The 26,519-nt window shown below is 38.6% G+C and overlaps 1 protein-coding gene across 3 annotated transcripts in view; it reads left to right on the top strand.

Moving 5' to 3' along the window:
- Positions 1–26,519, top strand: part of LOC121331034 (protein kinase C beta type-like) — a 98,685-nt gene that overhangs the window by 38,547 nt on the left and 33,619 nt on the right. For 2 of the 3 annotated variants that reach the window (XM_041278141.1, XM_041278140.1), the window contains exons 4-9: positions 2,948–3,059; positions 6,806–6,934; positions 12,966–13,122; positions 13,947–14,081; positions 17,018–17,114; positions 22,905–23,051. In XM_041278141.1, coding sequence (XP_041134075.1) covers positions 2,948–3,059; positions 6,806–6,934; positions 12,966–13,122; positions 13,947–14,081; positions 17,018–17,114; positions 22,905–23,051 — 777 coding nt within the window. The remainder of the gene's footprint in view (positions 1–2,947; positions 3,060–6,805; positions 6,935–12,965; positions 13,123–13,946; positions 14,082–17,017; positions 17,115–22,904; positions 23,052–26,519) is intronic. The other variant, XM_041278142.1, reaches the window with a different exon arrangement.

Genomic DNA, 26,519 nt, shown 5'->3' with positions numbered 1-26,519 from the left:
CTGAGGGATTCTCTAAAGGGCTTCAAGGCATCTTTATGCAGCAGTCTTCAGCAGACAGACAAACTTGCCTCGTCGGGTGACCAATCAGATCTGGAAGCTTACAGAGCAAGGCCAGTTTATGTAACAGAAATGGTAAGATGGACTACTAAGTGATCCTTACCCGTGGAACTGCTGATAAAAAGATGTAATTGTATGCAGACTCATTTTATTTTTGAATAATAAGGTCCTTTGCTATGGACCTGCATAGCACGTCGCTTACTGTATGACTAAAAACATTCCGGACTACCTCTAATCAAGGTGAGAGTATATTTCTCGCACATTCTTTGCTGTGTTAGGCACGTGAGCAAAGCAAGTTGGGTCTGTTCTACAAAGAGTGCAAGAGAAAAGGCACGCTTCTGAACATATTATGACCACCAAACACTTCTGAACATGTTTGGTGTTATTGACCATTTCGCGTGTGAGAACTACACTCTCGGAGAAGTTATAAGTGTAATTGTTGATAAATATCCAGTCATTTCTTGAATGGCCACTTTAGCAGCACCAATATTTTCCCTTCTGGAACACATTTCTCTTCCAGCCTCAAGGAAATGTGCTGCAGAAGGAGCTTGTGGCTTTACTACCAGGTATTTCTTTTACTCTGTCGACTTGGAGGACACCAAGGCAGTAAAGCTTGCATGCTGCAGGATCTCGCTTCCACGGATCAGACCGAGAAGTGTTTGCTATCCTAACCCTACTTAATGCACTTTTTAGTTTTAAAATGACGCCAGCTACGCAACAATCAGGACAGGAGCGACAAGCATACAGTCATTGACCTTAAGAACACCACATTCTCTTATCTTTGACTGAAATGCAGTGTCTACAATAAGTGCCGAGCAGCTGAGAAATGCCAGATATCTTGGCACTCTTTTGATGATTGCAAGTGGCACTACTGAATCCTCATCTTGTTGCTATTGACAACATCTTCCTCTCCCTTTTGTATTAATCTCTTCTGGTTCGTGCCAGATGCTGTACTGTGTTGCTATATCCACAGGATGTGCCAGGCTGCCTATAGCATACTGTCAATCTTGCAGCACGTTTTACATTACGTTTGATAGACTGTGACAAATAGCTAGTGGCCAAAGACGTAAAGCAGCCTTAATAGTAGCCAGTGCACAGGCTGAGACAACTAAAGGCTGCCCCACCCCTCTCCTTGAGGTTTCTATCTGAATTTGATTTTATTATTGCATGGTGAAGTAAACACTAGGAATGAAAAATATATATATATATATTCTGATCCTGCCAGGAGAAGAATGAGGTGATAGTTGTTATCGGTATGTGTTTGCGGATAGTAACAGTCTAAATGTGGGTAAGCTGTGGGGTACTGACAAGGACATTGTGGGTTCACTGAGTGCGATCCAAGGCTGTAGACTGTAAGTATTAGTCTTGTTAATAAGTCTGTCTTTAAATTTAAAAGGGCATTTTAAAATTCTTGTTGAAAGCGCTTGAAAACGGCCCCTTCGTTGTGAGAGTTCTCTCGTCCTCCCCCGTCGTTTTTTCAGACGGCTTTCCTTGTGTTAAACTCCAGTCTAAGCTCATGTTGCTTTGTGTGCTTCTGATTTCATAGTGTTTAAGACTGCTGTAGGTTGGCTTTGTGAATTATAATGTGCTGCCATCGGCAAAATCTCTGCGTAAGTTAGAAAACCCTCTAGGACTGAATTTAGAAATCCTTTGTTGGTGACAAACATTTCTACGACTTGTTGAAACCTTTTGTCATTCAATTAGTTTTATTTCATAATTAACGCAGGCCTCTATACAGCTCTGCAGTGTTGAGAGTGGAGCGCTCTTTCCTATAGACCTCTATACAGCTCTGCAGTGTTGAGAGTGGAGCTCTCTTTCCTATAGACCTCTATACAGCTCTGCAGTGTTGAGAGTGGAGCTCTCTTTCCTATAGACCTCTATACAGCTCTGCAGTGTTGAGAGTGGAGCTCTCTTTCCTATAGACCTCTATACAGCTCTGCAGTGTTGAGAGTGGAGCTCTCTTTCCTATGGACCTCTATACAGCTCTGGAGTGTTGAGAGTGGAGCTCTCTTTCCTGTAGACCTCTACACAGCTCTGCAGTGTTGAGAGTGGAGCTCTCTTTCCTGTAGACCTCTATACAGCTCTGCAGTGTTGAGAGTGGAGCTCTCTTTCCTATAGACTTCTATACAAGACTATTTGCAAATAGACTAGACTACTTTTTTAAATATCTATCTTGGTTTTGTTTTTCTCTGTCATGCGTGCCAGTATCTGCATGGGGTTTGTGTTTCACACTTATGGGGGAATCTTATTAATTAATTAATTAATTATTTATTTCATTTCTTGTTTTTTTTTCTTGGTGTAAGGCACTCACAAAAAAAAAAAAAAGGCAGTGAACTAGACAGCACTTAATCAATAAGGACCCCTTTCTAAAACCAGACAAAATACAGAAATGGGGGGGGGGCGGGGGTTATGATGTCATGTGTGTGTCTCTCATCACAGTGTGAATCAGTGTTGCCTGTGTCTGTAGGATATTTCTGAAGGTCGAGACATGGTTGTTAAAGGCAACCATGTCTCGACCTTCAGAAATAATTTAAAATTTGTATCCCCTAAACCACTTTTGTCTACAGGATTGTTATGCAGGTGATTAATCCAGTAATATTTAAATATCCTTGCCGCTCCTTTTAACCATGCACATCCATCATTTTGTTTTGTGATAACAACTGCTGTTTCTATACAAGAACATATACAATTGGAGTGAATATGTGTCAAATAGAAGGGTTTATTAATCGAATGTTAATATTAAAAATTGAAGAGAAGTGTGTAGAACATTCGCTATTGACCCTGTGGCACAGCGCTACGTGAATGTCATCCCGTCTGTTTAGTACATATAGTGCATATGAGAAGACCATGTAAACAAGACTCCTCATATTGTGTTTGCTTTGTCTTTCAGGATCCCAGGAGTAAGCACAAGTTTAAGGTTCACACTTATTCCAGCCCAACCTTCTGTGATCACTGCGGCTCCCTCCTCTACGGCCTCCTACACCAAGGGATGAAGTGTGACCGTAAGTATTATGTGCTGTTAATAAAACAAGTACTACTGGAATTGTTACTGAAGACTAAATGACTGTGGTCACAGGGCAAGAGGCATTGGCTTTGACGCTCCCAGGGTTGGGGAGGTGGGGTCCGACTTAGACTGTTTCTCCTCACCTCTCTGCAGCGACCCCTACACACTAGGCTATTGAGCTTAGGAGTGGAGATTTACTGGGCTGGTCTTTGTTCTCCAGAAGCTGGTAGCCTGCAGACATCCGCTCTCAAGTTCCTGGGTGTAAAAAGACGCCGATTGGCTTGTGGGATCGGAGAACGCCTACTGAGCCTCGGTGAAGGAGAAACTGGAGATTCTAAATTTTTTTAAAAAAAATTAAAAATCTAATTTCCTGTCTCTGATTAGCACTAACAGTACTGTCACTGGTCCCCCTTTTTTTCTGTTGAAGATCTTGTGGTTCTTTGCTTGTCATTTACAATTCAGTTTCTCCCTTACTTGCAAATAGAAAACACTGCATTTCTGTCTGTTTACAGATTAAGGGAATACATAACTTGCTAAAAGGGCAAACCTGAATCTGATAATCAGGGAGATATGAAGAGGCTAGGGCACTGCATCTGATAATCGGGGAGATATGAAGAGGCTAATGAATCTCTGATAATCAGGGCGATATGAAGAGGCTAATGAATCTCTGATAATCAGGGCGATATGAAGAGGCTAATGAATCTCTGATAATCAGGGTGATACAAAGAGGCTAGTGAATCTCTGGTAATCAGGGCGATATGAAGAAGCTAATGAATCTCTGATAATCAGGGCAATAGGAAGAGGCTAATGAATCTGATAATCAGGGTGATACAAAGAGGCTAGTGAATCTCTGGTAATCGGGGCGATATGAAGAAGCTAATGAATCTCTGATAATCAGGGCAATAGGAAGAGGCTAATGAATCTCTGATAATCGGGGCTATATGAAGAGGCTAATGAATCTCTGATAATCAGGGTGATACGAAGAGGCTAATGAATCTCTGATAATCAGGGTGATATGAAGAAGCTAATGAATCTCTGATAATCAGGGCGATAGGAAGAGGCTAATGAATCTCCGATAATCAGGGTGATACGAAGAGGCTGATGAATCTCTGATAATCAGGGCGATATGAAGAAGCTAATGAATCTCTGATAATCGGGGCGATATGAAGAGGCTAATGAATCTCTGATAATCAGGGCGCTATGAAGAGGCTAATGGGCACTTTGTCTTTCTTGCATTAACACATTTTTGAAATGGTAACATTTCTAAAGCAAAAAAAGGTGAAAGTGGTACTTCCTGTTTCCACAACACTGAGACCAGCATGGCAGTCTATCAGAAGCATTCTGTTGCTTGTTACAAACACTTTGCAACAAACAATTTTTTTGGTTGTGTTGCTGTGTTTTCAAAAGATATTCTGCAGCTAGATTGTTTCCAGCTGCATGGAAACAATCCTTTACAGAACAGGAAACTCCATTATGAGCAATAACCTCCAGCAAAAGTCTTTTCTTCTTTTTTTTTAAATAATAACATTATAAATTTGCATTTTTGGCAGCACAGAGTAAGGTGAGATATAAGTGAGCACACCTGCAAAAAAGGGAGAAACTGAAATTTTAAAACAACCCAAAAAAACAGGGTAAAGAGTATGGATTGCCTACTGTAACATTATCCTATCTGAAATGACAGTACTGCAGAAGATTACCATTGAGTAAACTCATATGCTTTTGCAATCCATGCATTTTTTTAAATATATCTAGTAGAGCCATCCATTGCTAAGTACACAGACGTGTGGACATCATTTTGAGCAGCAGCTAGATTTGTTTGTGTTATACCGGGGCACCTAGTGGCTATTATGTGGTATTGTTAAGTATTCATTATTATGGGGCTTCACTGACAGAAACTGTTGTGATATGCATTGTGTGCTTGGGATCTACTGGCGTAGCTTTACTTTACCTGACAGTCACTGGAGCCTTCCCCGGATCGAGTTTCTCGCAGTTCCAAACAACTGTAGTCTATTGTCAACAGGCCTATTTAATTTTTTGTGGCCACTGCATCACAGATACAGTGCCTATAGAAAGTCTACACCCCCTTTCAAAATGTTCTCCTTTTGTTGCCTTATAGCCTGGAATTAAAATGCATTCAAATAGTTTTTTTTTTTTTTTTTTTTTTTTTTTCATTTATCTACACATACTACCCCACAACTTCCAAGTGAAAAAAATATTCTAGAAATTTGTAGAAAATTAATTAAAAATATAAAATGAAATAGCTTGGTTGGAGAAGTGTCCACCCCCTTGTAATAGCAATCCTAAATTAGCTCATTAACCAATGGCCTTCAAAATCACACACCAAGTTAAGTGGCCTGTAGTGATTCACATGATTTCAGGATAGTTTCAGCAGTTCCTGTAGGTTCCCCTTGCTGTCCAGTGCATTTCAAATCAAAAACTCAACCATGAGAAGCAAGGATCTTTCAAAAGAACTCCAGGACAAAGTTTTTGAAAGGCACAGATCAGGGGATGGGTATAAAAAAATATCAAAGGCCTTGCATATCCCTTGGATCACAGTCAAGATGATTATTAAGAAGTGGAAGGTGTATGGCACCACCAAGACCCTGCCTAGATCAGGCCGTCCCTCCAAACTGGATGACCAAGCAAGAACGAGACTGATCAGAGAGGCTACCAAGAGGCCAATGGCAACTTTACAAGAGCTATAGGTTTTTATGGCCAAGACTGGTCAAAGTGTGCATGTGACAACAATATCCCAAGCACTCCACAAATCTGGCCTGTATGGTAGGGTGGCAAGAAGGAAGCCATTACTCAAGAAAGCCCATCTTGAATCCCGCTTTGAAGAATGCAAAAAAACACTCAGGAGATTCTGTAGCCATATGGCAAACCGTTTTTGTGGTCTGACGAAAATGAAATGGAACTTTTTGGCTTAAATGCAAAGTGTTCTGTTTGACGCAAACCCAACACAGCACATGGTGGTGGCAGCATCATGTTTGGGGATGTTTCTCATCAGCAGGGACTGGGGCATTTGTCAGGATAGAAGGGAAAATGAATGGTGCAAAGTACAGAGAAGTCGTTACGGAAAACCTGCTGCCCTCTGAAAGAAAGTGGGGAGTGGGACGGATGTTCATCTTTCAGCATGACAACGACCCAAAGCACACAGCCAAAGCTACACTGGAGTGGCTAAGGAACAAAAAGGTAAATGTCCTTGAGTGGCCCACTCAGAGCCCTGACGTAATCCAATCAAAAATTTGTGGCATGACTTGAAGATTGCTGTACATGAATGCTCCCCAAGGAACTTGACAGAGCTTGAACAGTTTTGTAAAGAAGAATGGTCAAATATTGCCAAATCTAGGTGTGCAAATTTGGTAGAGACCTATTCCAACAGACTCACAGCTGTAATTGATGGCAAAGGTGCTTCCACCAAGTATTAACTCAGGGGGGGTGGAGACTTATCCAATTATGATCTTTCAGTTTTGTATTTTTAATATATATATTTTTTCTCAATATTTTTTTTTCCCTTAACAGTGTGAAGTATGGTGTGTAGATAAGTGGGGAAAAAAATCCTCATTTAAATGCATGAAACTCTGAGACACTGACACAACAAAATGTGAAAAAAGTTCAAGGGAGTGTAGACTTTCTATAGGCACTGTATCTGGGGATGAGCAATGTTTAATAAATCCGCCTCACCTGCAGTGAATGTCTGTATGTGTGAGTGACCCTGCTGTGCCTTTTTCTGTGCTGTAGATTGCTTGATGAACATTCACAAGCGCTGTGTAGCCAATGTTCCCAGCCTGTGCGGTACGGACCACACCGAGCAAAGAGGGCGGATATACATCACTGCCGAAATCATCAAGGAGATCCTCACTGTGACGAGTAAGTTTAACCCTATGATTGCTGTGTGTTGTACTGTCAGAAGGTACATCTGAGTGCAGGTCCTCTCAGTGGCAGTGTTTCTAATGGTGGTGTGTGCGTGTGGGTTTTTTTTGTTTGTTTGTTTTTAATGTGGCTCATTACTGAATCTTGATTGCCACCTAGTGGAATAACTTTATACTGTCCTTAGATAGTGGCTGCCTGAATGTAAAAGTTGGTATAAAATCCTTGCAAGCATGGAGGAAGGACCCAAGTTTAACACGGAGAGTAGAACAAGAAGAGGGCGTATATGGAAGTCAAGGAAAAGTATGTTTATAACAGAAGGTTGGAAGCACATTTTAGCTATAAATGCATGGAGTAGCCTATCAGGTGACATACTAGATTCTAAAACACTGGCAGCATTGAAAATAAATAAATAAATAAAGATTCTGGCCTTCTAAATTAAATTACAACCCCCACCCCCCCTTAGGGGAGAATTGTATGCCCCTTCCCCCCCGATGGGCTGAATAGCCTTTTCTCATTCCCAATTATGTTCTTACATTTGGACAGTATTACTCAAAAGCTATACAGTATATATTAACCAACCTTTTCACCCAAATAAACCTGTGAAATGAACATTAAGTTTATATATTTATGTAAACAACAAATTATTTTTGGTTCAATACATGACTGTTTTAATGTTTTTCTAGCGTTCACAGTGATTAGAAGAAGCAGCAATATTATGTACTAAGTCAGTATAAAAGGCTGTCACATGGTATGCCAAGGTCAAATCTCATCAGTGTGTGTATAGACAGGTCAGAAGAAACAGCATCACCAGAAGGGGGAGTTTATTATATTGTGGGTAGCCTTTGCAGGGTAAATCTAAAATCTAAATCTGAATTAATACATTGAAAACCACTGATGGTCTGATGTTTAAAGAAAAGCTTAAACTCACCCTGCCAGTATTATTAGTGGTATCAGTATTATTTCTGTAATTCATGTTTTTTAAACTCTGTGGCTCACCAATACCTGTGCAGTTCAACAAATACCCACCAGATGTCAGTGTTAGCTTGCATTGCACATTTCTTTAAAAAAAAAAAAATTGTCAGAGATTATGAAAATGCACATACAGTAGTTACGTTTTTCGACAGCAGATGTACCTAGGTGTAAACAATAGAGATAAGACAGACCTGCACTAAAATCTGAAATCAGATGTTCTTATTTATACAATGAATGTGCTATTACAGCCTTGCATCCCAAAGCATAGCAGTTAATGTACATTGACGCAAATCCTGTTAATTTGAGAACAAAAATAGATTCAGTGTTGGTGTGTTTTTTCCTCCAAATCAAAACTAGCCTATTTAAGTTGTTACTGAATGCTAAATTAAAACTCAAAATTGAAACACAGGTAACTGATCAACAGAGAGACATACAGGGGAGCTACATCTTTAACAATATGTTTTACATCAAGAAAAATTAATATTCCATTTGACAACGTACACAGCAGGAAGATGAGGCATATATTAATTTGGGGTCGTTAGTGGAGCGTTAAACTTTTCAGAAATGGCTGTTTTTACAATTTCTGTGACCATGATTGAACGTATCATTAATTTGAAAGGGTTTATAATCCTTTTATCCAGGGACTACATAATGAAGTTTTGAGTTGAGTAATTCTGGTTCTTTTCCAGGCTCTATCAGCTTCGGCACAACTGTTTTTGGCATGCGTTTTGTGCTTTTGTAGGCTGGTGTATTAGATTTTAATTGGTCAAGCAGAATGTTTGATGCGTTGGCCTTTGCGACCCAGGGATCATTTCCTAAAAATGTAGGTACAGTATCTGTCTTGCATGAATTGTGCAGCGATGAAAATAAGACTCCCGATGCATAGCAGTTTGATCCATTCCTGGTTCTACTGTGAGTTTAACAAGAAACACCTGAGCCTATATTACAACCTGGAGTGGGTGAAATTACTATTTACGAGTCTTAATGGTATCTGTGATTGCAGGAAAACTTCTCTAAACGATATTACGTAAAATAAGTGTGCATTGGATTTGGTTTATACTGTAGTTATAGTACTACGGATGTATAGGACTATAAGAACATCAAGCAGGTCAAATCTGTACTCTGTGTGGCCAATCAAATGCATAAAGATTTTCTTAATCATATGAATGAATGAATGTTTCTGTGTTTTGAACCGGTCTTTTCAAATTATTTTGCAACAATGACCATTTCCCTAGTCATGTTGGGCTGGATTTCCACTTCCCCTTAATAAGGTGTGTTGCAGTTACCCTTCATTTATGTTAAACATCCAGTTTAAATGACATAATAATAAATAATACAAAATAAATGTAATTAGGAAAATAATAAACAGTGGTAATACAAAAGAGAAACATTGTCATTTAATGTATGTATCTTGGTATTACTATATCTGTATTTAATTAAAGAGCTTGTGCCACACTGGAAAATAGGGCACACTATGACTGAGTCACATGCTTACAGAATCCCTCCTGATTGGTTAGAGAAGCACTTTGGCCCTGCTGTATCCTCTGAGGTGGTGGTTTCACTTGAACATGCAGCCCTAGTGTGAGAGTCCCAATGCATGCATTCCCTGAGACTGCAGAAGCACCATGCTAGTTTTAACCTTGGAAAACACTTGGATGCTGGCATTGTTCACAAGCCTCTGGTTATCAAAGGGCTTGGGTACAATGTTGGTAATTGTTTCAGTGATCTGTGTGTCACATATGCTTTTTAGAAACATATTCGTTTGAGCCAGACTGGCCTCCTCATCTAACCAAATCCTTTGATCTCCATTATATATCCTTTAAGGGTCATGAGCAGCAGGGCTGGATTATTGTCAATGTAGCTTTGACTCTGCAGCCTCAAATTTATGACACAGCCAGTTTTAGCAATTTATTACAATAATGACAGCTCATCTGTACTTGACCTAACAGTTTGCCCTATCTGTCTCTATTGGTCTCAATACATGGTAGGATTTATTAATGGGGAAAATAGTAATATGAAAGAGTAAATTGCTTCAAATGTTTTTTTTTTTGTTTGTTTGTTTGTTTTGTTATTCATGTTGTTGCTTTTACTACAGTTCCAGGAGCTGCTCTTCAGTTTGAATCGCCAGCCATAGGCGCCTGTAATGTAGGCTACAATAGATCGGTGTCTTAATGTCTGTAAGCGCCATCTAGTGTACAACATTATATTGTCAACACAATAAAGGAAACTTGTTTCCAGGGTTGCAGATCACTAGATGGCTCAGACTGTTTATTATTTCTGTAAAGACAGGTCAATAATTGCATACCTCTCTCCTGCCAGTGGAGGCTCTCAACGTAGATGTTTGAATGGTATATTTTTGGCAAGGCTAAGGGCGTGCTGTACTGGAGTTTATATACTGTGGGGCTTGCTGGAGGCATGGCGGAGTTGGGAAGAGTGTGTCACGTTCTGCAATGAACAAGCGAGCGGGTCTGTGCCTTGATGATTAACACTGTTTATAACACGCTCATTTGCATAACACCAAGATTTCGTTTGCTACAGCATGAGATGCTGGCTAGGCCCAGGCAGAGTAATTTTGTGATAAGGTGAAGGTAATTGATAGCGCAGCCCTGTTTTTAAATACATTTGCAGGAAATTAATTGCACAAAGCAAAAGGATATGGTTCTCGTGATTACTGTGAAGAATGATAGGTGCAAAGCCAACTTGACTTTATCATGCCTGGTAATAACGTGACCTGCCGGTAATCATAGAAGTGGCAAATGAATTAAGAAAAGATAGAGAGAAAGAGAATTAGGAGACAAACACAGAATACTGAACATGTAATTAATGGAGCAAAAACATGTTATTCTTCCTTGGGTTTTCTCAAATGTCTTTTTTTTTTTTTTTTGTCATCTTGTTTTGATCCCTCGACTGTTAAAATTTCATACTCTTCCAATTCTGAGAAAACACTTTGTTCAGGTATTATAATTACATGTTGCAAGGTGTTTTTAACAAGTGTAAAAAAATAAATAAAAAAAAACTGGTGTTTAATGCTCTGGGAGTTAAACAGATATGAGAATTGAGAAGATTTCTTATTTTTGTGCAAGACATTTCCTTCTAATTCTCTTAACCTTTTTAAATCGTTAATGAATCCAATTTTTGTGTTCAGCTCGTCAGAAAGCAGGCATTGTTAATTCTGTCAAACAATCTTTTATAATTTAATTTAACATCAAGTAGAGCTAGATCTTCTGAGTGCACAGCCAAGACAAATGAGAGGTTTTTCTTCTGCTCACTGAAGTCTTGTCACTTAAATGTAACGAATGCTCGACTAGAAATTAAATTCTTTTTTTTTTTTATCTCTCAAAAGGTCATTTTTTTTCTTTCTCTATACTTTTCATATGTTAATTTAAAATTTGTATTAAAATGCAGATTGTGTTTTAAAAACAAAGGGTAGTATTTATTTTTTTTTGTCTCTATTTCTAATGGAATTTTTACAAAACTATTAGCACCTCCTGGAGGTCAAAAGGTATAATTACCATAGCCGAAATCTAGAAGAAACCACAAAGAAACATGTGAACAGAAAACAAAATGTACGGGACTCCCAAGTTCACATCTGGTAAAGGCACTCTGCCCGGAGTGCAGGCTGCGGCCTATAGCTTGGATATCGCTGGTTTGAATCCAAGCTGTGCCACTGCCGACTGTGGACTGGGAGCGGCACACTATTGGCCAAGCGCTGCCCGGGTGGGGCAAGGATTAGGTCAGCTTAGGTCCTCACCACACACCAGTGGCTGGCTGGGTCCCTGCAGGCCGGCCTGTATGCAATTCAGAACTGCATGGTCTTCCGACGCTGTAAGTTCTGAGATGGCTGGGGACGCAAGTGTGAGTCCTCATCTCACCCAAGTTAGCCCGGGGGCTGCAGCGGTGAGCCAGGGTGAGTAATAATAAAAAGTGGGTGAAAATCAGGAAAAATTAATAAAACTAATTGTTAAAAAAAAAAAAAAATGTACGGTGCTAGATGATGCCTTTTTAAGATGTGTTTGGTAAAACCAACCAAAATATGTTGCTCCCCCTAGAGACAGTCTGCTTCATTTCACAAAATATTTCATTTAAAAAATATATAGTTATAAAAATAGATGCCAGAATTTCCAGTCTTTTGTCCATCTGAAAGAAAACGATGTGCTGTGACACTTTTTAGTGAATGATCTAAGCATTTATCTGAATGGCTGAAGAAGATCAAACTTGAGACCGTGAACTCTTCCTGATCAAGTCTTTGTTCCAACTTAATTGATGAACAGAAGCAAATCCAGTGTTAAACCCAGGTCTAGAATGGCCTTCCAGGACTAGACTTGCCAATGTCTACTATAGATGAAAAATATTAAAGAAGTTATAAAGAAAAGACATTACAAATATTGCCTCAGATAGTTAAGTAACTAACTTTCATATAGTTCTGCCTGTAGCGCAAGCAATACAGTGGGACTATTAAAGTGACTTTCTATCATTTGCCACCTATTGGCTTTTGTAATTTCCACTAGGAACAGTGTACTTGTCACGCTCCGACCGGCTTGTTAGGACTGTGTGTCATTGCATCGAAATGGGAGATAGGAGGCTGTAAATCGGCTACAAACACAATCGCAAAAGAAAAACAAAAACAGACTGAACGCTTTAAACATCTCAATCAACATAAATGCATCTTCCTACAGTAAATGGGTGCAGGCATGTTGACTGGTTGATTTAACTCCACCTTTTGAGAGAATGTAGAATGTGGGAGGCCATATACCTAAGACCATGCAGTCTACAGTAGATGCATCTGTAAAAGCATTTTGTGTGTCATAAATAACACTGCATGTTTCAGTGTCCCGCCACTAAAATAGTGTTGCTGGTGTGTTGACAATGAACATTAAGTACCATCAAGTAGAGTGCAATAGCAGTTTGCTTGTACAAATATCTACATATCTAAATGATCGCAAACCATTTTGAAAAGGAGAGTGGGGTGGGTGTATGAACAATTCTTCTGGAAAATTGTTTAGAATGGCATGGATGTTTTGCTGTTCTTTTGAAATCCAGTGTTTTTCTCTTGTAGTTAAAGATGCTAAGAACCTGGTACCCATGGACCCCAATGGCCTCTCGGACCCCTACGTCAAACTGAAGCTGATCCCCGACCCAAAAAGTGAGAGCAAGCAGAAAACCAAAACTATCAAATGCTCCCTTAACCCAGAGTGGAATGAGACTTTTATATTGTAAGTATATCCCAGTGTTGGAACAAAAACAACAGCAGTTCTCATGTCTCCAGTGTTTGTTTTCAATGCACGCTCCCTGGATAAAAATGTTTAAGCCTGGCCAGAACAGATCTGGCTCTGTGAAGATATTTGAACAAAATCAACCAGGCCAGAATTCCAACCTGCATTTTAATTTTCCCAGGATGTTTATAGTAAACAGCCCTGCATCGTTTCGTAAAAGTATACTTCTTAGTACTTCTGTGCTTTTATTTAACATAACATACAATGTACAAATTTATTTAACATGCTGAACAAGATAGTTTCTAGTCAGATCTCAGCTCTGTTAAAAAAATACCAGGCACTGAGGGTCCCCAAGTGGCTCCCCTGGTAAAAGCACAGCCGTGTGGTGTGCAGGGTGTCACAGTCAAGGGAGCGCAGCTTCACGTTCAGGCTGTGCCAAGTCGATGGTCTTCGCTGGGGATTGAGGAGAGAGAGTCACTTTGCCTCTGGTACTCCTGCGGGTTAGGGAGGGAAATTCAGCGGGGACTTTTTCTCCTCATCACGGACCCTCGCGGCCAGGTGCCGAGTGGGCTACATTAGCTGCCTCTCGTCTTCCAGAGGCCAGTAGCTTACTGACATCCGTTCTTGAATTTAAAAGAGAAAACTGGCGTCGTCGTGGGAACTGCTGCGGTGAGGGACATTCTAAATTCGGACGGGGGGCTAGTGTGCATGGTGGCTGTGATCCAGGAAAAAAAACATTATCAGGAAAAATGTGTATACTTTTGAACAGGAAAAGTATTTGTAGAAGACGTTGGGCCTAAGCTTTCATCTTTGTACTTTTGCAGCAAACTGAAAGAGTCGGATAAGGACCGGAGGTTGTCTGTGGAGATCTGGGACTGGGATCTGACCAGTCGGAATGACTTCATGGGATCGTTGTCGTTTGGAATTTCCGAGCTTTATAAGTTGGGAGTCGATGGCTGGTAAGAGATGATAGATTCAGTATTAGGACTTGACAGGCAATGGCATTTTACAGTGTCTTTCAGAGAAAAAAAAGGAACTGCGTTTCAGAATGCTAGTGCAGTTAGACCATATCAGATGACTCTGTGCCTTATATAAAAAAAATATTTTTTAGAATTAAAGGTAAAATAATATTTAAAAGGAAGGTATAGTCACTTAACACTTTAAAAGTAAAGCTTGCAAATAAAACATCAGGATTTGAAGAAAGTATATGACATGCAAAGAAGACATTGACCTGTTTTCGGCCCACAAGCATGTTCTGTTGCATGTTTAGCGTGTTCGCTTGGCTGTTTCTATCTGGTAATGCAAGATAATCGTCTAAACAAATACATGCCATACTACTCAAAAGATACATCTGTACACAGCTAATATATACAGTTGGATGATATCTAACCTTTCCCTATCTCGTCGTAGCTTTCTTGAGGTGTTGTCAGCTGTCCCTGTTTTGCTGTGAACTTTGCTTCTGGCACTTGCTCATGAAATATTACTTTGAAAGATTTTGAGACTTTTCAGATAATGTTATCACCACATCACACAACTACAGTTAGATAGAGGAGGATTGGTTAATTGGTGAAACTGACAAGTAGCGCTAATTAAAATGGATCCCAGTGCTGCAAGACTCCCCTTAACGAAGAATCTGAAAGGGCTGAATCAAAGGCTGTTCTTTCCATTGTATAAAATCAGTTGCCACCACACAGCTAACATAAGCAGGGGCTGCGCTGAAAAGGAAAAAGAAGAAAAGAGTGCCGCCCCATGGGAATAGACGTTGTTTTTTGCTTTTTTTCCTTCTTCTCAAGCATCAAGGAGGAAGTGTCGGCATACGTAGTGTTTCTGAATCTTTGGCAGGCTACAGCAGACAAATTTTCTTCCCTGCTTTTAATGAAAGAAAAAAAACATATTTTTTCCATGATGGATGTAGTGCCTAATAGTTTTAAGGTTGTGAAATATTAAAATGTGTGACAAAAACCTAACTGGAGTGAAGGCAAGTGGTATTATGCCTCTGGGAATTGAGGGAGAATGCAATGTGTTATTTAGTAGGGCATGTAATACAGTATGTGACTTGAATCAGATGTAAGATCAAATAACCAATAATCATTTTCTGTTGGTCTACTAGTCATCTTGACTGTGAGCAATACTCCATGCTTTCATCTTAAAAAATTCAGCAAAGAAGGGGATGATGTTGTTGAATACATGAGACACCATGACCATTTCAAAGTGGGACTAAAAAATATTATCATAACGCTGTATGATTCCATTGAGGCAATCTGCTGACAGAAGAAATCCTGAAACTCAAGATGGAGTGTTAAACATGTTTTCATTTTTTATAATACGTACCGTTTACCTTTAAAAACAAAACAAACAAAAAAAAAAAAAAAACGTAGTAGAGAGAAATATCAGTTCCATACGTTTCAGAGATCTAAAACTAAAAAGAAACTGAATTCAGGTCTTCAGTGATGGAAATCATTGAAAGACTTTTATTTGAAACTTGTCGTTAAATATACAATTTCTTTGACTATTTCTAAATATGGCACTAATGAGTATGTTATAAATATTTTCCAATAACCCAAATCCTTTAGCAAAATTATTCCCAAATTGGTCCCCTTTGTGGCTGATACAGCCTTACTGATCAGAGAATCATTAATATATTTTGGGGGCAGATGAAGTGTATGGGTTTTCACTATGGAGGCTCTATCTAGCTCAGTGTATTTCTGTACGAACAATTAGTAGTTCTTTCTTTGTACCTGTACTTTTTGATTTAGTCCCTCGTCATTTCGGAGAAGGACTTTGATTCACAGCCATTATTTTAAAATTGGAAATGAATCTGGAAAATGAAAAGCAAAATTCAGTAAAACAACAAGTTACTAATGAGAAATGGAAAATGTCTTTTAAATGCCCTTTAGGGTGTACTGCAAGGCCCAGTGGTTGTTTGCAACACAGTACAAAGTTTTACAAAAAGAAAGTGTTGGAGGAAACCCAAACCTCAACCACCCTCAATCCATAGCCCAAATTTAAATAGTCAGAAATAGAATTTTAACTCATGTTAGGATGTGCTGTAAACTCTACAGGGTGGAGCGATGAGTTGTTATTTACTTAACCTTTGATATCAATGCATTTTTTTTATTGAGGATAGAAACTGCTTTTTAGAAATAGAATAGAAAAAAGCTTGCTACCTTGAGACCTGACATACTTAAGCTGTCTGCTGGGAGAGGATAAGAACAAATAATTGATAACAACATGCATCTGCATTTATACGTCTTCACTGGAATTATTGCATGCCACATTGACACTCGTTGGTACAGCACTGATGCCGTTTGATTGTTCTAAAGTGACAGGGTCGATCTAAGTACTTTCTTTTGTATCATCACTCTACTGGAATAAAGAAGGGAAAAATGCAGGTTCTTTAGTTCTCTAAGCAAGGCAGTTACTGAAGCATTTATTACAGACAGGCAAACAAAATGTGTGTGTGTGTGTGTGTCTATATATATATATATATATATATATATATATATATATATATATTATATATATATGATATATATATATATATATATATATATATTCGCGCATTTACTATACGCATCCACAAGGTGATGCTATGCGCCAAGTAAAAAAAAAAAAAATGATATATATAATTTCAACCAAAGGTAAATAATAACATCTTAAAGGGGAACGTGGTTAAAGCCACATCATCTGGATTTTTTCTTCATCTTTAGCCGTCTCATGTCAGAAATGTTCAGCTGCTAAAATCTTAGCTGCTGCTACTGGTTTACTGTACTGAGTCAAGTCGACAGTGTGCTTCAGTTGAAGTTTCTAGAAGTTTTACCCCAAAATGTGAAATGAGTTGGTGTATGAAGGTTTTGATTCGTCATTTGTTAATGACAGTGATTTGCGTGTGCAGGTTCAAGCTGCTGAGCCAGGAGGAAGGGGAGTACTTCAATGTTCCTGTCCCAGCTGAGGGGGAGGAAGGCAACGAGGAGCTGAGGCAGAAGTTTGAAGTAAGTTCAGAATCCTAGGCACTGCCATGGTGAACCAGCTTTAACAACCAAGTCATCTGGGCCTCATTGACAGGCTTTACTATCTTTTCTTAGTAGTATGGTGGCTTGGTGGTCCAGTGGTTAAAGAAAAGGGTTTGATACCAGGAGGTTCCCCGCTCAGTCACAGACTCACTGTGACTCTGAGCAAGTCACTTAGCCTCCTTGTGCTCCATCCTTCGGATGAGACATAAAACCAAGGTCCTATTGTAAGAGATTCTGCAGCAGCAGCAGTTGATGATTCTTATTTCACCCCCTAGCCTCTGTCGCTCTTGATAAAAGGGCCTGCTAAATAACGTATAGGAATGTATTTTTCTGTATCTTTTGAGTTTTAGAGTTTCACCTTTCAATTCCATTGAGAATGTCGACAAATCCTACAGAATTTCCAAGTAGTTTTTTGCCAGTTGTACTCCACAATCAAACACATTCCCTGCACAATTTCTGATTTTTGTTTTCATCTACAAGGTGTTGCTGAGTTATCAGGACTGACTGGTTCACATTTGCACTTCCAAAGTGAAGCTGTTGTTTTGCTGTCAGATTGAAGCATCATTTATGATAATATCTCATATAATTCTCTAGTAAAGTCTGTTTATTTTTTTGTTTTACAGCAGAGGAAAAATTTCCTGAGTATAATAATGCATTTCTTTTACTTGCTGTTTGTGTTTGCTGGAGAATAATGACCTAATCAAATTGTAAGCTATCCTTGCCTACATTGTAATAGATCTGGCTCAGATACATCAACAAATTCAGTCTTGCATGAAAGTCAGGGAAAGACATTAAGTAATAGTTATGATAATCTCAAGATCAGTTCAAATATTAATGCTGAGTTTACCATTAAGCACAGTTCTTCATTTCTGAGTAGGTGTGAAGTGTACTGTCAATGTATTTGCTAAATTGAAAATGAGCAAAGTGGAATTGTAGTCTGTCAGCTTAGTATGGGACCAAACGTTTTCAGGATTATTTGAGCATACATATAAAAGTATTTTCTACCCCTTGTTATACTCTAGAGAGCAACAGCAACAGCTCTGGCCTTGACGCATGATTAGCGTTTTTGTACTAAAAAAATCCTCAGTGAGCCACCATAGAAAACAAAAGTACATTTATTTAAAAAAGAAAAAAAACATGTAAATGTATTGAATTAAGGACTTTTTTTCCTGGGGGACTAAACCACAACATGATATTTTATTTTTGTACATCAGAGTTCAGCCTGTCAGCATGGCTCTTAAACGTCAGGATGGTGTGAGAATTCAGTGTTACAGTAATGTTTGAACCTTCCCAGCTTCAATTCATGGTAGTTGTATACTATTACTTTATATTTGCTGTCCTCAAGACCTTTTTGTTTTATATTACTAAGTGTGTCTGTTGGCTAAGGAGACTGACCGTTTCACGATAACCAGGAGCAGAAATCTGCATGATGGCATTTTTTATACTGTCCTGACTAAATGTATAATTCTTGCATTTCACAAGGGTTCACAAAGTGTGACAGGCTAGGATTTTGTCAAGGTTTGCACATTTGTGAGTCTAACTTGGCATGAAACCTAACTGAAACTTAACTTCGTGCTTTTGACTGAGATCCATTCTGTAACTGCTGCTAATGTACTGGCCTAGTCCTAGCAGGCTATGTTAAGCACCACCCTAGGGTATTGCCCTTGTGCATTAAAAGAGTCCTCCTGCATTTAGTGAAACTTCTAGAAGTTCATGATCTGTTACTGCATTGTAATATTGATTTCTCAATATTTTATTTTTTTCTTAACTTTTGGCTGAGACATACAGCACTGTACAAATTGATAGCTAGATAATCTAAAATCGTGCTTACGTAAACATAATTTTCAGTTTCATTAACATGTGGAGAGGGTGCCCTCATTACTCCCTTTGGTCTCCTCATTAAAACACCCCTGTTATCTTCCGTCCAAGCACTTTGGACTGTGCCATCCCAAAACCGCTGACTGGCAGGAAACTCAAATGGTAGCACACTGTAGAGGAGAGACAGAAAATATGCTAATGACCTTGTGCAACCCTCCCTGTGGGTACATCTCCTCTGCGATATATATATTTTTTTGCCTTCATCCTGAGCAGTATTTATTATTTAGGTCCTATTTCCTTCAAGCTGAATAGCACAGGGTTTCCTGCCCTGAATTTTTTACCAGTTTTCAGCACAGTTTTGTGTGACTGACAGATGACAAGATGACCAGAGTCAATATTAATCTCTCTGGTTAGATGCATCTTGTCTGTACTCTTCAAAATAATTGTTTGGCAGATTTTAAACAAAGCCTGTGGCACTCTGTAAATGATTGCAGTGCTCAGAAGCTCATCCTTAGGTTTACACCAAAGCACATGGAAATCACATTAATGCAGATTATCTAACCAGATGCTTTTAAACAAACAAACAAGAACGTGTTCATTATCTTTATTGTCCCATGTCAGATTTTGATGTTAGTTCATAGGTGGACTTTATAGAACTTAAAAACCATTAACAGACCACCTTTTAATAAAACACGTTTTTATTGTTTTATACTTCTGAGAAAAGCCATATTTGCTTCAGAATTGAGCCCAAAAAGTGTGTGTGTGTGGTTTCTTATCCTGAATAGTCACTTGCCAGTTCTTATTATTGCCAACTGGTAAAGCAAAGATGGTATATTAATTTGGTCACCTTTGGAAGAAGGAGAACATAGGAGCCATAATGTGTTTGTCATGCTCCAGTGCACAGGAACAGTTAATAAACACTGCCTGTAACAGTCTAGCTGTTTTGTTTAGCAACTTATCATCTCTCCGCTGCTCCCAATGAACTGCCATGCAGCCGGCATGCGTCAGACCTCTGATTGGAATGCCAAGGGGAGTCAGTGCCATCATTACATTTCAGATGATTAGAGCAAAAATAGCTAAACCGTAAGTCTGCCAATCAATGAGCATTAATACAGCTTAACCCTGCCCTTTTCCTCTGAGCCAATCAATAGGACAGTCCTTCACAAGCCTGACCTTTTGAGTCTCTGTGTAACTCTTTACGTGGTAAACAATGGGAAGTGTAACAGATACTGTCTATTAGGTACTGTACTGTGGATTTTGTTTGAGTAAGGACTTTTATGGGGATGGCGGTGGTATGTTTGCTAAACATTATGTGCCATATCCTGTAAGAAAGAAACTGGAAAATAAAACCGAGAGTGTTAATTTCCGGCTGCCTGCACTTTAGTTGTCAATTTTATTGGCAACCGATATTCTGTGGACCGGATTGTCATTTACTGGTATTTTCATTGTGTTTTTATTTTGAATTGTTAGTATTATTGTATGACTTCTGTGGACATGTTCATTTGTGTTTTGACATAGAGGTTCATAACAGGCAGCTTTTTAAATCAGGAAAAACTAGGAGCTTGCAGTAGTGTTCACGCTTGCAATGTGTGTCTGTTACTTTCAGGGTGCGGGCCAGTTACATAGAAAATAAGCCTAGCCCCGCCCCATTGGTCAGATTACTTCACATCGTACTCTACTTATACATTTATCTCATTTTCAGGGAGTGTCTGTTCACATTTACTGAAGCTTTCTTAGAAACTTTCTCTGAATTGAAATTACTAGTGCAGGGAGATTTAACTTTCTAGAATTTTTTACCTGGACTTGGAATTTGTCCAGGACGCCAGGGTTAATACACCTCCAATTCTATGAAAGAATGTCATGGGGAAAGTACACAATCATAAGAAACCACAACAGTATTTTACGGAATTGGTTTGTGCTTTAGGATATGTGGAAGCCTCTTTCAAAAGCAATAGAATTCACAATCCATTTAGAAAAATAAGGTACAAGTCTCGTACATTAACATCACCATGCAGTGGAGAGTGTGCTGAAGCAGAATATTTTAGTTCTTTGTGTACCCTTGTCAGCACTCTAAAGGTACAGCTTAATTGCAAGGAAAAATGCTTTGAAGGGTAATCTCAACCCACCATGCACTTGTTAAAATTGTGCCTTGTGTTATGTATTGTGTTGTAACTTGTCTTTGATCCCTTTCAGCTGGCTGCCCATGGTGTACAATAGGTCTGTTTTTGAAAAAAAAAGTTGTTAAATTGCAAGGTTTTATTTCTTTTAGTTTGCGACACACAGATATAGAGAATTTGAGCTTGCTATGATACTTGTTGTTCTTCCCAATATTAAAATGTAGAAAAAAGAAACCCAATTTCGTAGAAGTGCAACAAATTACACTATGTAACACAATTTTTGTTCCTGGGTAGTAAGTGTTATTTCCTAATTGCTTATGCCTCAAAAGTATAGAAAATGGCTATTATTCCCCACAAACTTTGCTTTTGTGACCAGGACAGTGATATTTCAAAATATCACTATTTCTAATGGGAAAAATGGGCAAATGTGTGTCTTTTCGTTCACATAAAGTCAGAAAAAAACAACGTATGAATCCAAATTAACATGTATTTATACTAAAGTAATACCAAGATGACTACAAAAGATTTAGAAGTGAGTAGTTTTTCGAGATTTACAATTATACTGTATTTACGTATGAAAAGAAGCACTTACTACCCAGGAACCAAAAAAAAATTTTTTGTTACACAGTGTTATCAATATGTCTTGCCCTGCCTCCCTGTTGTTTGTACAGCACTATTGCCGTATGTATTTGGCTTAACTATTTCTCCAATACTTGAATCAGTGTCACAGGTGACCTTGAGTTGAGGAATCTGCAATGAAAAGGAGACTTGTAAGAAAAACATTTAGCACCTGCAATGACTTGGTGGTTACTAGCAAGTGCTCCTATCTGCTGGAGCTGCTTGCAACATTAAAATTGACCTGGAGGAAGCAGGTTAATGGAATTTCATGCTAGACTGAGCTCTGTGCCAGCTCCACAATATGGCATGTTCCTGAAAATTTAAATTGAATATATTCCAAGATAACTCTGAGAGATTTTACCCATGCAAATTTAAGAACTGCTTTGCTAATAAACGGAGTGGTAGCTTGCAAAATGTGTGTGCCGAGAATTTTTTTTTTTAAAAGGAAAGGCTGTGGGAGGGGGAGGGTTTTGTGTTTTGACTATAATTGTTCTGTTTTTTTTTTTTTTTTTTTGTTTTTTTTTTTTTTTTTATGTACTATTGTATTACTTGATCGCTAAGATCAGCATTGGATTCTGTCAAATAACAGGTATCCCAGTAGAATATAACACTGAATTGCATTATTGACAATTTAGCAAGCTGTAATGCGCACCAAAATATTAAACATCTACTGTTAAATGGTGTAATAATGCATAATCACTTTAAAACTGGAAACATGTTTAGTATTTTTTTTTTTTTCAGCCCAGGGGTCTTGATGTAACTTTATGACAATTTTCTTTAATTTTAAATATTTTGAGTTGGCAGATCTATCCGTCTTGACAATCTTGCTTTTACTGGCCAGGAACCCAGATTCAGTGCTTAATCTGTGTAATTAATTTGTTTAAAAATTAGTGTCTGCCAGCTACTTCTCTCTGTGGGTATATATATATTCTGGCCTGTGATTTTCTCGTTGTATGTACATATAGCACATTGATGTTTAGCTTAGTTTTAGTTAATTGCATCTCAAGTAGTGATTCTATAGGACTAGCCATGTTCTGTGGATGAAGTATTAAATCAAGGTTATATCTTCTTTACAAAGATCTTGTACCAAGAGCCAAGCTGGAGTGGGCACAGACCAGGGCTGGTTCTTTGGAAAGCAGGCTGTCTAGCCAACAGCACTGTTTTGAGATCCCCTCAATATTGTTTCTCTCATGCTTTGCTGCTCTTCTTTTCGTAGAGAGCTAAAATTGGACCGGGTATCAAGAACAAAGAAGGATCCTCGGCAAACGCAATATCCAAATTCGACAGCAATGGGAACCGAGACCGGATGAAAATGTCCGACTTCAATTTCCTCATGGTTCTGGGTAAAGGGAGCTTTGGAAAGGTGCCTGTTTCTCATTTAACATGTCATAGGGCTTCCAATGAAAGAGATAATTATAAACTTGGAACATTATATGAAGTGCCAGTAATATTGATGATAAATAATGTCATGCTTTGTTCAAGTTCTCAGATGAAACACAAATGTCCTAAAACTGCTGCATGTTGGTTTCTAAACACAATATTTTCACTAACATCCATCCACTTGGAACACAAAACTATTAACATTACTTTTTTGGTGATAGAGCCCAGATGGAATGATGCAAAACTCAAGTTCCATGTGATAATTTTCTAAAATAATTGTTCATGTTTCTGGGGTGGGTAAGATACCCCTAAGATCATGATGTGTAATTTTGCTGTGCTGATAGAAGGCTGCATCATTGGTAAATGCTTGATCTACAGCATGTTAACTTTTAAGAGAGCAGGGAGAAAAAAAATAGCTTTTTTTTTTTTTTTTTTTTAAACCGTCAGGGTCCAGGCGAGATTTGGTTACCATGGAAATATTCAATTTAAATAATATTGATATGTTGATGCAAACTGGCAGACCTTTGTTACACTCATTAATTGGAATCCCAGTAGACATTGTTGCTGTGGAAACAGCCAAAACATTGCAGCGAGTTTGAATTTGAGCTAGAATAATTTAGCAAACTGTGTAAGTACATTTTTACTACAAAGCCTGAATTTGCTTGAAGGTCTACAGTGAACTCCAAAAGTATTTGGACAGTGACACATTTTTTGTTGTTTTGGCTCTGTATTCTAGCATTTTGGATTTAAAGTGAATGAACCATTTAGAAATTACAGCATGTTTTGTTCATAGTCTCCCCCATTTTAGGGTGCAAAAAGTATTTGGACAATTGGCTTCACAGCTGTTTCTTATTAGGCAGGTGTGTTTGTTTGCATCGTTAGTGCATGCACAAGAGAGTTGTCAATGTCTAGTCTTGATTCTAAGCTTTGCGTTTGCCTTTGGAGTCTGTTGCTGGTGCCTGACAACATGAGGACCAAAGAAGTGTCAATGCAAGTTCTTGACTGGCCAAATCAATCACCCGATCTGAATCCAACTGAGCATGCATTTCACATGCTGAAGACATGACTGAAGGCAAAAAACCCCTGAAACAAGCAGGAACTGAAGATGGCTGCAGTACAGGCCTGGGAGAGCATCAACAGGGAAGATACCCAGCGTCTGATGCTGTCTATGGGTCACAGACATGAGCACATGCTACCAGCCTTAGTATTTTGACACCATCATGTTTCAATCAGATTAGAACAGGACAACCTTAAACTTGTACACCATTCATCTCCGAGAAGCAAGTGTGCTAAAAATTTGTCAGACCCCCCCTCCAAAATACAGATTTAGATCTGGTTTACATGAGCATCCTGTCACTGGCAGGAGGGAGTAATACAGCAGCTACATAAAGAATCTTTAAAGTTCGCAAAGATTTCATTTTACCTTCTCGCATTCAGGCATCATCAAGGCCAAGGCTTTAACATTACTGTACTTCAAATTGGCTGCAGTTGATGTTGAATTGTGTGTGTTTGAATTATTGCCATTCAATGGTGATGAAAAATGGTATAGACCCAGATTAGCAAGTTATTGAGCGTTGGTTTAATACGGATAGTTACATGGTTAGAAAGGACCTGGTCGGAGTTTTAATTAGTACAGGCAACTACACTGGCGAGCTGAGGATGCACATCATTACTGGTTTGTAATGGGTTACACTTTGTCATGGGAGCTGTTTGATAGAATTTAGTTTTCATTCAAAATCCAGGCTTGTTTAATCCCATTTCTACATATCTGCTTCGATCCGACAGCCCATATTTGAAAACATAATTCTCTGCCATTGGAAAATACATAGAATAAACGTCCACTGTAAGCGACCTTCGGAGCAATGCACTCTTTCATTTTGCATACTGCACCGTGAGATTGCTTCTTCTCTGTTTGTCTGAGATGAGGACCTGTGATGTGTGGAGACAGATGTGTTCACAGATTTGATGAGAGTGGAATACATTCTTGAATTACTTGGCTGCCATCTGCCAATGTCTGCCAATCTTCTATGTGTCTCCCCCAGCCCTTGAGGGGAGGCTGTGATTGAATAAGCACAGTCAAAATTCACTGCTTCATATTTTATACTTACTGTGGTTTGGCTGCAACAGCGCTTGATATGAAACATTTAACTTGTGCTGCGGGTAAGAGGGGCAGAGGGGGGAGGGTATTTCTAAATAAATCATCCAACACTTTAAACTCTTCATCTTTATTAACGTTATCTTGATTTGTTTGGTACTAAAGGTTTAAATGCATTGAGAACCCAGGGTCGCCGATTCCAATCTTTCAGTTTATTTTATGTGTTTAAGTTCACATAAGAAATGCAGCAACGTGTGATTGAATGCATTAGACTAGGAACATGCCAAGGTCACATAGTCTTTCCACAGCAAAATGTCCTCATGGAGTTAAATTAACAATACATTTCAACTTTGAATTGGCATCTCTTGCAAGCAGCTTGCTCATTGATTAAAGGAGAAAAGCGCTGCTCAGCCATTTAATTGGCACAAGATCTTTGGGGCAAGCCTTGTGTCCTTATTTGACCTCTGGCCCTCTGCAGATAGATATGTGATGGTGTATCTCAATCCTCAATTGAGCTGTGTTGCCAAGTTTCCAACCTTATCTCAATCAGAAGACCAATGTCAGACAGCAGATAGACTGCTGGCACTGCTTCATTCATTGGTGTAAAAACATGCATTGCAATGATCAAGTTAATAATATTTAAAAATATTTGCTTGAGGCAAATATTTTCCCCTGTATATATGTGTGTGTGTGTTTTAATTAGCTAAGCAACTTTTGTTTCTTATTTCGGACTACAGTGATGTGATTTACATGACGGCTAGTAAGGAGTCGCTGAAGAAGATTGATACAATGTTTAACAGGATTTGTATATTTGTTCTTCAGTGTACTCCTTTAGAACATCACTGTACCTTTATTCAGGGTTAAACTTGTCACCTGATAACAGAGGAAACTTTCACTGCAATCAGATTCTTTTTAAAGAGGCCTTTAACAAACTGCCTGTTTATTTGAGTAATCTATTCCAGCAGTTTACCTGTGATTTTGTAGCTTACAAAATGTTTGTGGTACTAAATATTTTAAAATACCGTTAGTAAAAAGTGTTACTGGGAGGGAATCTGTTGCTTTTACTGCAGTTTCAGATTGGAATGCATTGCCAATGGGACTTGTATCAGAGACTTCCCACTGTCAATTAAAAAGTTAGTTTCATTATCTGAAGAAGCCCTGTGTATATATATGAGCCTGTGTTTTAAATGTGTATTCCGTGTGTTTTATGTGTTTGTGTTGGACTCTTTTGTAAATGAGCTAATTATAGCTCATATGACCTTTTTCCAATAAATTAATAACAATGTAGTGTTTTACCATAAAACATAATTTGTCAACACAGTATCAGGTTAAAGTTGGGATCATGGAGAGGAAAAA

Source organism: Polyodon spathula, chromosome 18 (assembly GCF_017654505.1).
Source record: "Polyodon spathula isolate WHYD16114869_AA chromosome 18, ASM1765450v1, whole genome shotgun sequence".
Taxonomy (NCBI): Eukaryota; Metazoa; Chordata; class Actinopteri; order Acipenseriformes; family Polyodontidae; genus Polyodon; species Polyodon spathula.
Note: the sequence above shows the minus strand (reverse complement) of the source record. Positions and strands in the feature narration are given on the sequence as shown.